The sequence below is a fragment of the Haliaeetus leucocephalus genome, unplaced genomic scaffold (genome assembly GCF_000737465.1).
Source record: "Haliaeetus leucocephalus isolate CR32 unplaced genomic scaffold, Haliaeetus_leucocephalus-4.0 Scaffold428, whole genome shotgun sequence".
In the NCBI taxonomy this organism is placed as follows: domain Eukaryota; kingdom Metazoa; phylum Chordata; class Aves; order Accipitriformes; family Accipitridae; genus Haliaeetus; species Haliaeetus leucocephalus.
In genome coordinates, this window is record NW_010972864.1 from 8,126,157 (window position 1) to 8,140,088 (window position 13,932).

The following is a 13,932-nucleotide window of genomic DNA, read 5'->3' on the forward strand; positions in this document are numbered from 1 at the left end:
TTCAGCTTGTGTGCCTGGTGTTTTGGGCTGAGTGGAGCTGTAGCAAGACTCCTCTCTCTATTTCTCTGTTCATGGTGAGAAAGTTAATTTTTTGTCCACAGTGGAAACAGCAGCTTTTTTTTTTTTTCCCCTTTCTTCCTTTCCCTGACAAAAGCATTTTACATGTTGTTTATCACATATCTGAAGAGCTTCTTAAAAATCAGGCATAAAGATTGTATATTTCCAATATTCCTTTACTTGCTCATTCTATATCAAACAATTTGTTAACTCTCAGTATTTAGTCATTCCCTTCCTTATAAATCTGGTTTAATACCCATACTTCAATAAGATAGTGAAAACTAAGTTTGAGGATGACTGCAAATAAATAAAATTCTAATAGAAGAGGAACTATGACACTGTATTTTTGAACTTTTCATTCCTGACTGTTATTTCCTCAATGGACTTTCAATTACAGTAGTGTTTATACCTAAAAATTAGTTAGGGGTAGAATTTTCTCATACAGCACCAAAATATTTTTAATAAGGAAGTTTTATACCAAGGCATCCAAAGTCATAGATGCTTCTCAGCCATGTTGTGTCTATTAATGATTGTTTTCTCTTTAGATAAAAGATAAATTAGTCTCATAAAATATTTTATTCATATGCTGTGGATACCGTTATATGATATGTTTTTCAAAGAACTTTATATTCTTGAATCTTGAAAACCAAATAAAATTCTGTCTTCATCAGCCTGTTCATCATGCCTAACAATTGTAATGATACAACTGTCTTCCTTTAGAGCTGGGCCACTGTTCAAAGCTTCTTACCATTAAGACTTTTTTTTTTTTAATATAAAACCTCAATTTTCACTTTATTTTGTGTGTTATTCTGTCTTTTGAGACTATGAATAATTGTCCTCTTTCCTTCTTGCAATTTCCTTGGAAAGTTATTTATAGATTGCTGTGATATTGCCTTGACTCTTCCCTTACCGAATATATTCATCTATCCCTTTCTGTCCTGTTTATGTCTTAACCCTTATCCTTGCATGGTTCTATGGAACTCTTTTATCTATGCAATTTTTTGTGTAAAATAATTGCCTAAAATTAATATTGTTAAAAGCAATTGTCAAACCCTAAGTAAGACAAAGAGGAGAGATAGACTATTCTTCAAATCTTAGTCTTTGAGAATTTAGGACTTGATTAATCTTGGTAAGAAAAAAGAAAAGGTATATTTGCTTCTGTTGTTTCTTGTTATTTTTTTCCCCTGGATTTCAAGGCATGTGGGGTAAGTGTCTGGGACACTGCAAGGTTGGACAATTTGGTTTTATGGATTTGCAAACAATGTAGGTGACTGGGAGCAAATTGTGGCATGCAGCTACAAGGAGGGAAGTGGTGAGAAACATGCCTTCTTATAGTCAAGGCTCTGTGAGAGGAATTCAAGGGCTGTATCCTCTCAGGTTCTTAATGCAACCCCCACCAGTTCCCAGGGTAAGCCTCATCATTCAGCACAGAGCAGCCTGCATGCAAAGGCACTGTGTTGTAAGCACAAGGAGACAGGCAGGATGTCTCCTAAGCGCTGCCTGGATGGAACAGTCTGGTCCCTGGTAGTTATTGCTCTGAGACAGTGCTTGGTCTTTCTGTATGCATTATACCGGGTATAAATGATTTAGGGATAGATTTTAATTTTTTTTAATAAACTTAATTCTTGAAATAAACAAATATAACTTACTTTCTTTTCCTGTTTGTTTTGTTTGGTTGTTGTTTTTTTTTCCAAGGTCACAACCTGGGATTGGACACGAGCTGAGAAAACATTTTCAGTTTATGAGATAATGTGCAAAATTCTCAAGGTATGATGAGAAAGTATAAAATAAATTACCACTTTGTCAGACCAGCTGACAAGCCAAAGCATAATGCTGCAACTGGAAACTGCACGTGACCACCTTGCAGAAGGAGATCAATTTTTTTTCCCTTTGAAGTCAATATCAGAAGTCCTGGTGTCAGTAGATACAAAGCCAAACTAGAAGGCATGGCAAAATTGCAAATAAACTGATTTTCACTAGGAAACTATTTTATTTCTCCATAATGCTGTATGGGCTTTATAGCTTTACTTTAATGTCACATTTAACCAGTATAACATTTCTTTTTCTAACTGAGAAGCTAAAGAAATAATGATCAATTTGGTTGCTTGCAAATATGTTGGTGCAAGTAATAGTGGCTGCAATGTAAGATTTCACTAAGACTGAGAGCAGAGTCCTTAAAATCATAGAATCATAGAATGGTTTGGGTTGGAAGGGCCCTTAAAGGTCATCTTGTTCCAACCCCCCTGCCATGGGCAGGAACACCTTCCACTAGACCAGGTTGCTCAAAGCCCCATCCAACCTGGCCTGGAACACTTCCAGGGATGGAGCATCCACAACCTCTCTGGGCAACCTGTTCCAGTGCCTCACCACCCTCACAGTGAAGAACTTCTTCCTTACATCCAATCTAAATCTACCCTCTTTCAGTTTAAAGCCCTTACCCCTTATCCTATCACTACAAGCCCTTGTAAAAAGTCCATCTCCAGCTTTCTTGTAGGCCCTCCTTTACGTACTGGAAGGCTGCTATAAGGTCTCCCTGGAGCCTTCTCTTCTCCAGGCTGAACAACCCCAACTCTCTCAGCCTGTGTTCACAGGGGAGGTGCTCCAGCCTCCTGATCATCTTCATGGCCTTCCTCTGGATTCGATCCAACAGGTGCATGTCCTTAATATGCAATAGTATTCTGAAAATGTTTGTCTTATTTTTTCCAATTTCTTCAGTTTGCCATAACTGTAATAAATGGGAAGAGATAATGAAATATATTTAGAAAGTTAAAGCTATGAGTAGCAAATTGGATAGAGACATTATTGTACATTCTATTTATTTTTTAATTCTGAATTCATTCAGAATTAATATATATGGTCTTCTCTCTGTTTTAAAACCAGTGAAAAACAGTTTTACAGATGCTCAGCATTTCTCAATCTAAAACATGAGGAGAAGAAAAGGAGATGAAAAAGAGATGAAAAAAATTTCTCTCTTTCCACTCATCTGAAGTGCTTTCCTGTGTATCTTGGCTTGGGGTTTTATGTGTCAAAATTACATAAAAGGTAATTTGGTCTTTCTTGAAATTTCATCTAGACAGACAGACTAGTATCAAAAAAGAAGTATGAAAGATCATATCTTTAAAAAGTGTTTCCCATTGGGAAGACCTTGTGCTGACATACATGGTACATTTCCTAGGTTTTGTAGGTCACATAGGTGCACTATACTTTCCTTAGGGAGGCAGATTACAGATGGAACAGCTGCATAAAATTCAGAAACTATTTTCATCAGAGACTTGAAAAAATAAGAAACCAAATTTATAGTCTGAAGAAAACCTCTCTGCTAGCAATCTGGAACAGAAAAGTGAAAGGAGTTCTTTTACTGCTATGTTGGCTGTGAGGTCTGGAGTCTTTGTCAAGGAGTAGAACATCCCAAATGCAACATGTCCCATCACTGTGGTATGTTCTTTAATTACCAAGTGTGTGCAGACTTTGACTCTTTAGTAGTGGTCATGTAGGGAGAGAATTAACAGGAAAAGTTAGTCACTCTGTGAAGACATTGCACTGAGGGCATATTATGAACAATGCTCTTAGAGCACAGTCAGCCTTTGAGAGAGATGAAAAATCTTACTTTTGACATGCGCATTTCTTTTTTTTTCTGGTAACCTCTGATTACTTCAGGCCTTGAGCCTGGAAAACAGTAAGCACCAAGGTAGCTCTTCTCTGAGAAGTAACCCTGTTGGAGCCAGGATGACTTTTCCTTGTGACTGATCCCAAAGATTTTATTATACAGTTTGAATAGAAATGTATAGAATCTATGCCATATAGTTTTCTGTAATTTAAAGGTCCTTCTTGTTTTCATTTCTTCTACCATTTTCCTGTGTTGATACTCTTCTCATTCACTCATTTTTAGCCATTTTTCTTTTTTCCCCTTCTTTATCCCCTCTTCCTGTATACCAATGCAGAGATATTTTTTTTTCTCTTTTCAGCCATGTAGCAGAAGTTAGTTAGGAGTCAGTCCACAAAGCAGTAAAACCTAAACCAATGCCTTCCTGGCACTGTTGTGTGGAAGCACAGAAAAGGGTACAAAGATGCTGTTTTTTTTCTTATTATCCAGCTCTCCAAACAGTCCAGGAAGAGGTTTAAATCCTCATTTCTCAGTCTGTATTAACAGAGGACATGCCAGCAGAGAGGCAATTCCAGTTTAAGTGATATTGGAATATCATTTATGTGTTTACCACGTTATTCATATTCAGTTATTACTTTATTGTCTGTAAAAACGGTCAAGCTTATAAAGTGTTCAAATGTTTCAAATGGGTTCTTTAGCTGACTAAAACCTGTAAATAATAAAAAATGGAAGTAGAAAAATCATTGCAATGAAATTACAGCTTCTGACACTGGAGCATTAATCTTCACCACATTCTAGTTTTCTGCAGCAGGTACTAGAGGACTTAACCATGGTTTCGCTAAATATAAAAGCAAATAAAAGCAAGCAAAGCAGCTTCTCACTACTACTACTACATTGAACCTCTGTAGAGACTCAAGGTTTTGTTCAGCTTTTATGCCAGCATCATAAATGTCTCCATTTTAGCAGTGCATGTTTCTAGACACATTTGTACAAACCTCAAAGATATTACTGAAGCAGTGGCAACTTAAACAAAGTTACTCTGGTGCTTTGTTATCATCTTCAAACTTCTTCCCTTCTATAGTACCTCACATGCTACTTTCATTATAAATCTGTTTTCCTTGGAGAATGAGTTGGATGGCAAAAGGGCAAGCTAACAGGATTTGAAGCGATTATATTCTCAGAGATTGATAGGTAGCATGATAGCTCAGGAAACCTAATGAAATAATGAAGAAAAGAAACCTGGGCTCTTCTACTGTAGTGTTCCCTCTTCTGCATTTCCTGTTCTTCCATGGCAGAGACTGAGTTCATGTCATTCTTTTCAGGAAAATTGAGGAGATGATAGAATTATTCTGTGTTTCTACTTAAGAAGAAGAAGAAGTTTATCTCTCATTGGTCAGAGATAAATCCAGGCAGATAGTAATGCCTGTTTGCAGGACAGTATCATCACTCAGGGTCTCTTAAGTGGGTTTAGTTCCATATTCTTGGCTAAACTCAAATTGTTCAGTCTGTACATTCACAAGGGCTAAATATCATAGAACATTCCCAGACAGTGGAGTGCCATCATTTATATTCTTAATTTATTTTAGAATGATCACTACCATGGATTTGGGCCAAATGGACCATCTAGCACTCTCCCAAACAATTCCTGTTGTAGCGTGACAGTTACCATGGGCGAAGGAGCATTTGTAATGAGCTGTTGCATGTGAGCACCCTGTGTTAGGGGGATAAAGAGTTTCATAGAATGGATGTGGTCTGGTCCTTGCCAGCTGGCTATAGTGTCAAAAAACAGTGCCATACATGATTAATTTGTTAATATAGATACAGCTTTTGTGGCTAATATTCACTTTAAGTAGAAGGACTTGCAAGTGGTCTGTGGTAACCTTTGTATGAATTTGCCCAGAATTGGGAAGTAGTGCTTTAGAATTAACGTTTCCAGAGCTTATTTCCTTCTATATTGATCAGGCTGTTGGGCATCCTGAGAAGGAGCAGAAGATTCATCATCTGCATGCAGGACTAAGTGTGTTGGTCAGGACTGCTACAACACCTCTGTAGAGCCAGAAAGAATGTGGGTCTTGGGTTATGTGTTCTTTGTCAAAGTGAATTACTAAATGTTATCACAACACTTACTGCTCAAAATGTCTCTGCATTACATGGCTTGCTTAGATTGGAATGAGATGTTTCAAAACCTTTTTCCATATTTAGACTTATAATCCTTAGAAACTAGGATGCAACTTTTACCCAAGCATGCTGCTATTTTCTCCTGATGTATGCTGGCAACTTCAATAACTGTCCCTTGTGCCACAAGGACAGGACTTTACTGAATCTATCTGAAAGCATTTTTTCTCCTTCTTCCACTCTTTAATTCTGACTAAAATTCTGATGAACTTCACAAGAGCAGTTTTGATTAGAGAGACTTACTACCTTAAGTTTGTCTTTTTAAATAGAATTGTAATTTTCCTCAGTTAGAGAGATTTCTCTAAGTTTCTTTTCATGACAGAAGCACTACAGTGGAGAATATGAACTGCCAGATCCTACTGAATACACATTAATATTTTAGTGTTTCAGTATGAGAGAATACTACCACTTCTGCTGACAGTAAAAGTACTAAAACACTGAATAAATATTAATGGCTACACCCAGCAGAGGACTTCACCGATTTAATCATCAGGAAGGGAATATAGTCCAAACATGTTAAATAAAATTCAGAACTCGTCTGCCAGCATGGCCAATGTTTTCTTCATAGTTGCCTGCATGTGTGTAGTGTGCTTTCTCCCTTAGCATCCACTCCAAAGGTTCTGACTCTTCTCATGAACAATATAGGAAACTGGGATGCCATTCTCAATTTTTACAGTTCTCTCAGCCTCAAGCACCTAAAAGGCAGGATCTTCTGCACCTTAATCAGAGATGTCAGAGATTATTATTGTAATTTATAACTAACAAAGAGATTCATATTTATAATAGTCCTCTAGTAAATCACTATTTTATTGTTACTGTATTCTTTTTTTCCCCCCCATCAAGGAAAAAAAAGAGGACACTTGCCCTAAGCAAGGCAATAAGTCACTATTCTTAATGTGATTAACACCTTCTAAATAATCAGGAAGACCATTAAAATTTGGAGCATAAAAGTAAAGTTTAAAAAGCTCTCTTTTGACTGTGTGAAAACCAGTTCTATTGACATAAATTCAGCAAAGCAGCACTGATCCCCTAATTCAATACTTACAATTTTAGGTAGTAAAAAAGTATCAAAATACCCAAACCATGACAATTACGTTCATACACTACCTAAACAATAGTGGATTATAAAAAAAGTTTCTGTAAAAAGTTTTCAAAATACCATGTAAAAATACATATCTTGTAAGTTTAAAGCCCTTCATTGTCAAGATTTTTGGGTTGAAATAATAATTTTTGACATGCAAAGTAGGTAAAGCAAGGTGAGTACAAAAATCAAATTTTAATTATATTGGATTAAACTATTTGTTGTGAAATACTGTCAAATAGCAGTGGGCTAAGTTTGATGTAAAAGGAACATTTATGGAGAGGCAAATAACTTAAGACCTGAGGGGGTAAATATATAAATTGATAAGCATACAAAATAATTTATTAAAAATTCAATAGGTCTGTTGATTATGGGGTGGAAGTACCTTAACAGAGAGAAAATATAAGGCACTGAAGAACTCTTTAACCCTAATAAGAAACAGGTAAAAAGAAAAAGTGAATAGAAATCAAAGTCAAGCAAGTTCAAATTGGGAAGAAGTTAGAAACTGTAAAAGTTCTGATGATTAATCAGTGGAAGGCACTGGTAAGAGAAGTTGATAGCTTTTGAACCACTTTCTTTTTTTACCACCAGTTTTATTCAAACTGATGCTAGTCATACAGAAACACTAGCACGTGGATGAAAATCTGTGATCCGTGTTAAGCAATTTGTCATGCAAGATAATCTAACGATACCATTTCTGACATTAAAATGTATCTATGAGTCATTTTCAACAGAATTGGTGGTAGAATTTGCTACGAATAAATATTTCTAATTTATTCTGGAAGAAGCTTATTTCACTCTATCCTCTATTTTGAGGGGTAAACCCCCATTAACAGCCAACTAATTCCAATTTTAGAATTGGTCAAATCTTCAATACTGCAGAAAAGCAGGTACTTATACCACTAGCTTCAGAAATGGGCAGATGGCCTTGTCCTGTTCAGTACTTCAAAGCTGGTTGAACTGTATATGGGGTTTTGGTACCTCTTATATTTTTGATATGCAGTATTAATGTGTGTGTTTTCAGTGTGTGTGCATGTGTAAGGGTGTATAATTTAACAAGATTTAAGTATCTTTGATAACTGGGTAAATAAATATTTAAACACTTTTTCCATATGGGGGGTAAAAAAAAAGTTTGTTTAACTTTTCAGGTAAATTATGAAGAATAATATAAAAAATTGCACTTCTCTGCAAGCGAGTTTGCCTTGTTTGCTTGAGTTAATAATGTTCTTCAGCTTCATCCAAGCATCTCCTTTTAATAGTGAGAAAATGCTTTCTATAGTTCAGTCACCTGCCTTCTATCTTCAATGTATCATGCAAAAATATTTGGAGATTTACAATAAAAAGCACACTTTATTCAGCATAAAACAGGAAACATATTCAGGTGTCAGATCAGCTCTGAAATGAAATGTGAGGACAATTGTGAAAGACAGTCTGTGCTGGCAATATGTCAGGCTGGTGAATCATTGATGTTTGTAGCTGGTATCCTTCACATCAGTGCAGCTATAATTTTCTTACTATATTAATCAGGACCAACTTGGTGTCTCCTTCCTGTGCTTCCTTCCTTATTTAGCTGTCGGTGTGTGTAAAATCCTCAAATGTAGTTATGTTAATTTGCCCACTTAAATTTCCTGTGATTTTGTTCTCCATTTCCAATAAGTCAAGTATGGGAAAATGATGATATAAAAAGCATGGGAAACTATTTAAAATGTTTTTATATTCAAATAAATTTTTAAATTAATGCCAATAGACACATAAACATATAAAGTGAAGGTACAGAATGTATGTTGAGGTCTATCATTAATATAGTTTGCTCAATGGTTGAGACTTGCATCCTGATGTAACTCCACTAAAGTATGTCACATGTACTCAAAACTGCTTAGGAGGCATAATTAATGAATCCCTTTTATGAATAGGTTAATGCTGCATCCAGAGAAAATTAGATTTTCAGCCAAGGTTTAGCTGGGTGCCAGTTCTTGGAAAAAGTGCTAAACTGTTGAGTGTTTCCATTCTAAAAAGTTGAAGTAATTTTCAGTCTTTGGCTTGCCTCCTGTTCTAAATTTAAGAGTATTTAATGTTACCAAAGAAAAGAGGCTCTGTTCCCACTCTAACTAGAATTACAGTTGTCTTATAAGAAAAATAGTAAAAGTCATAAATGATCTCCATGTCCTCTGGCATTAAGACCATCATTAAGTTGTCTTCAGCTATATGGTAAAGAAAAATTTCTTGGGTGCTAGTATCATTTAGTACAGAAATAGAGCTCCTGATGAGGCCATTGAATTTGCATCACTGGATCGTTATAAGCATAAGCTGGTGTGTAGCTGCTCCTACATTGCATAGAGATATGGAGTAGACAGCCACACCTCTGGCTCGATCATCCATATTTTCTGTGATGCTGTATGTCATGTCAGCTCATTTATCTTCAACATGTACATAGTGATACAACCCCTAATCTGTGGTATGTTAATTTGGGTAAAATTAGTGGGCCCTGTGTGTTAAAGACATTGATGTTTCTGTAAATGTACAGTACCATGTAAGAGCCTTTTTTGAAAGCAAAGAGGCAGTGTTACTAGGTGCATTACAAATGCCACTGTATAAAGGCTTGTTAACCTTTTATTTGATTCAGAAAAGGAAGGACAAACAATATTTGAAATGGAAAGTCATTAAGTAAGGCTTTTTATGTTTCCCTTTAACTTTAGAGGGGTTTCTTTTGTATTTTAAAGAAAAAAACCCGCCTTTTTTGACATTTTTTTATGCAATATTAGGATAGTATAAAACCTGTCACATTTTGGGGAAAAAATGAGTCAGTTGTGTTGGGCTGGGGCTGCCAATCTCAGAGTCTGATCCTGCTTCCTGGAAGAAATAACAAGATAAACACACAGAGGAAAAGAAAAAGAATAACAGTTACAGAAAATATATGTTTAATGACTCCTGCAACCTCTCTGTTGGTTAAAGGCATCAGCTTTTCCTTCTTCTAAGAAATTGCTTTTTGCTGCTTGTCTAGTTATGAGACTGACAGTGATGTTGCAACATCCTTGAAAGGCAAAGCCAAATTCAACTGTTAACATAAGAAAAAAAGGAATGATGAAAAAGAACAGAAATAAGATGTGAAATATAAATATCAAATGAGGATACTCAGGAAAGACAAGTATATGTCTTACATCTCAGATGTTCAAGATTTACTCAAAGTTTAAGAAGGTTTCCTTTCATTGACTTGGTCTAATCAGGGCATTTCTCAAGGTTGGAGTGATGCATTATTTCAGTATTTTATCTGGTAATATGTTCTGATACCTCATTTTTGGTAGATTTTGTGTAGAATTTTTCTCTAATTTGTCAATTGTCTTTTATTTTTTGGTCACATTCTTTAATTATCTGAGGTTTTTTTTCCTGTCTTTCTTTCTATTTCAATAATTAAATTTAACATAAGATGTTGCAGTTTTACTGCATAAAGAATTTAGGTTCTTCTCTTCCTATACACCATGGGGATGGAGCAGGTTCAGAATGAAATCTTCAGAACGGTAACAGCCAAATTTTGCCCAATTTTTCAGTAGATCTTAACTTGTATTTTTTTTTCAAGGGCAGAAAAAGTTTCCTTCCATCCCTGAAGCAGTCATTGCCATTCCAAAGAACAGAGGCCCCAGAGCAGCCCGAAAAGCAGTTTCAGGGGATGGTTCTGCTTGTCTGTTTATTTCTTTGTTCTTAACATGGACAAACCAATTTCATTCCTTTTCCTAATTTATTTCACAGAACTGACTCAGCTGTTTTAACTATAATGTGAAAATAAAAATTATCCTCAGGCAGGCAACTAACATGGAAGAAAACCCAACCCAGCCACAATTATTTAAATTTGAAAAAGCTGTAAACAAGGGCTCAGAATGAAATGATAGGATCACTCTTTAGCATTGCTATCTATTATCATTACGTTTACTCTTCTGGGATCTGTTCTTAAACTTAATTTCCATCAAATAATGGCTCAAAGTTTGGAGAGGTAGAAAACCTTAATAACTCTCCAAAGAGATGATCAGCACATTTTTTAACCTGTGTTTGTAATTACATTAGTCTCTGATTTTTCTTTAGCAGAACATAAAGACCAATGCTTCTCTGGAAACTATTAGAATATTTTCTTTCCCTAAAAGATTAGTCTGTTTTATGAAAATTTTGAAAATTTTCCTCATATGGCATTAAAATAAACACATTTCTGAGTGGAGGTCCTTAAGAATTATGGCACTGGCTCAGGAGAAACCTCTGTAGAGACTCTTGCTCTGATACAGATGAGGGTCATTGAGACTGCATCATCTTTTAATCAGGTAGAATAGGAAATTAATTTTCCTATTCAGGCAGAAGAGGAAAGCAATTCAAGCTTACTGCTCTACCTAATAAGTTACAGGGAATAAACATTTCTATTTCTCTCAAGCAATCAGACAGATCTTTCTAATGGAAGTTTAATTGAAACTGAAATTTATCCTGTAATTATAATTATTTTTCCACTTGAGAAAACATATTTTCATAAAATTTGGACATTGAAAAATATTTCATCCCATTTTAATTTAGCTGGCATTCTGTGTTTATTTAACTGCATATATATATATATACACACACATGCAAAATTTCAACATTTTTCTTACTTTTTTTAACATTAAAATTCAGAAGAATGCAAATAAGATGAGATGTGTACAAACACGTGCATGCCTGCATGGGTCATTTTTTTGCTTTATTTCTTGATTATCAAGGATATGTTGGAGAAGCAGTATCTTTTTTTTTCAGTCTGGAGTGAATCTGTTCCCTGCTGCCTGTAAATGCTATTAGAACCATCTCCATAGCAACTAATGGTGATACTCAAGAAAAGTGTTACCAAAGTTTCAGATAAAGAAGTAGATCATTAGAATCCCTTAGAAAGAAGGATGTATGTTTATGTAGATGGAGCTGATAAGTGGAAGGAGACACAAACAGTAAAATAATCAGGGCACTGATGCCAGCAAGAGTAAAAGCATGATGTGATTACTTTTTACAGTCACCTTGGAGTCATTGCACTCTTTAATTGATGGCAGAATGCTTTTTATCTTCAAAGAGTTTAGGTGCTGGGTTTGAATCTTGGTTATGATAGGACAGATTTCTTTTTGCAGGACAGTCTAAACTAGTCAACAAAGAAAGCAGGTTTAGTTTATTTTCTCATCTGTGTATTACTAAGAATTATTACACTTAACATCACAAACATTAATATTTACCTCATTTTAACAGCTGAAATTAAATTATCTTAAAAGTCAAGTTCTGTTTTGTCTCTTTAGGTACACAACTCTGATTAGGATGGTTTTGAACATCTTACATTATTCATGTCAAAAACTGCTAACGAGTATCACTAATATTTACAGTTCCATTGCCAAATTACTCTGTATATTACATGCAACTTTACTGGTAAAGCAGACTTCCAGACAGCTTGTGAGCACCTCCTGGGTAAAAATCATGCCATGATCATGAAACTGGTAGACGAAGCTTTGTTTTCTGTTGCACAGACCTTTGTAGAAGAGAACAACTCAACTCTCACTGACTATGGTAAAAGTTGAGGGTCTCTTGCATCTTAGCCATTTTAAATAACAATGAAAATATGAGTATTTAATGCATTCATCATACATAAAATGAAAGGACACAAGTAATGGAAAAGGAGCAGTGCTGCTTCTGGAGAGGGCAGTCTTTCAAAAGAGAAAATATTACCTCTGCAGAAGAGAAGGCGATGTCACTACTTAGTGATAAAGAAGCATTCTGCCTTAATTTGAAAGGACCTGCCTAATGAGCCATGCTTGGCTCCCTTAGACAAATTTATTACTCTCACTTAACATGGACATCATTATTAATTAGGCAAGCAGGAGTCATACCATCCTGTCAGCAGAGATGCTGGATTACCCTGAAGCTGGGTGTAAGCCAAGGACTTTCCTCACAGCCCATCCTTCAGCAGCACTACTTTCCTTCCAGTAGGGAATTAGCATACTGATACAAGTTTTGTGACTGTTCCTCTTCAGAGAATCTTTATTAATTCACATTGAGAGCATCAGAGACAAATGGTACAGCTAATCATTAGCAGTATGAAAGAGTTCTTAAAAAAAATCAACACAAAATTGGCTCCAGTCCATCATTGACTAGTAAGTGATTATAAAAATATAGGGTCATAGCAGATTCTTAAATGGGTAGAATGGCATTTTATATTTTAGCTGAAATAACCATTTGGTAAAAGTTAGTTAATGAAGATGCCTGCTTAATCCAGACCTGTCTTTGAGACTTCTGACAAGTTTATCTTAAATTTGCAGAGGCTTTTGGACAATTCTCAGTTGGATTCCTAAGAAAAAATTTTGCTTCAAATGCCTACTTTTACAAGGACATTTGGATAGCTATCTTTTAGCTACATATTGTCTACATATTGTTTCCTGCAGTTACCCATTGTAGAAATGGAAACATGGTTAGATCTGTGAATTTGGAATAGAGATTTCACTTTTTAAATGCCTGAGAACAAATGAAAAACTAAAGGAAGATCTTGCAGCAAAAAGGAACAGAAGCAGTACTAAGGGGAGCCTTGTACCAAATTATTTTTACAAGCAGAATGAAATACCACTAAGAAGGAAAGGAATACCTCATATGCTTGTCAGCAATTTTTTTAAAAACTAAAGTACATTTAATTATATTTGACTTGAACTTTTCCTACCACGGACTTAACCATACACATGGATCTATCACAAGTACATACATTAGAACTAGTCAAAAAATGAAATTATTATTCTGTGGAAAATTATTATTTCTGTGGACATGTTGCATTTTGGTTTTATTCCAAATAAGAACTTCACAAAATGTAGATTCAACTAATTAATTAGTACATTGTGTGTGGTGTTTGTCACAATATGATGTAGGAGTTGAAATATTCTAAAATTTTAATATGTAAACCACTGAGGGGAAATGCTGCCTAGTATTGATTAGATCTTTTCTAAATCAAAGAACGTTCTAATTTTCATATTTAAATAGCAAAAACACGGAT

General features: G+C 35.3%; 1 protein-coding gene across 1 annotated transcript in view; it reads left to right on the plus strand.

The window, feature by feature from the left end:
* SNTG1 (syntrophin, gamma 1) overlaps nt 1–13,932 on the plus strand; it is a 166,635-nt gene that overhangs the window by 120,375 nt on the left and 32,328 nt on the right. Inside the window, exon 13 of the mRNA XM_010574391.1 lies at nt 1,753–1,824. Coding sequence (XP_010572693.1) covers nt 1,753–1,824 — 72 coding nt within the window. The remainder of the gene's footprint in view (nt 1–1,752; nt 1,825–13,932) is intronic.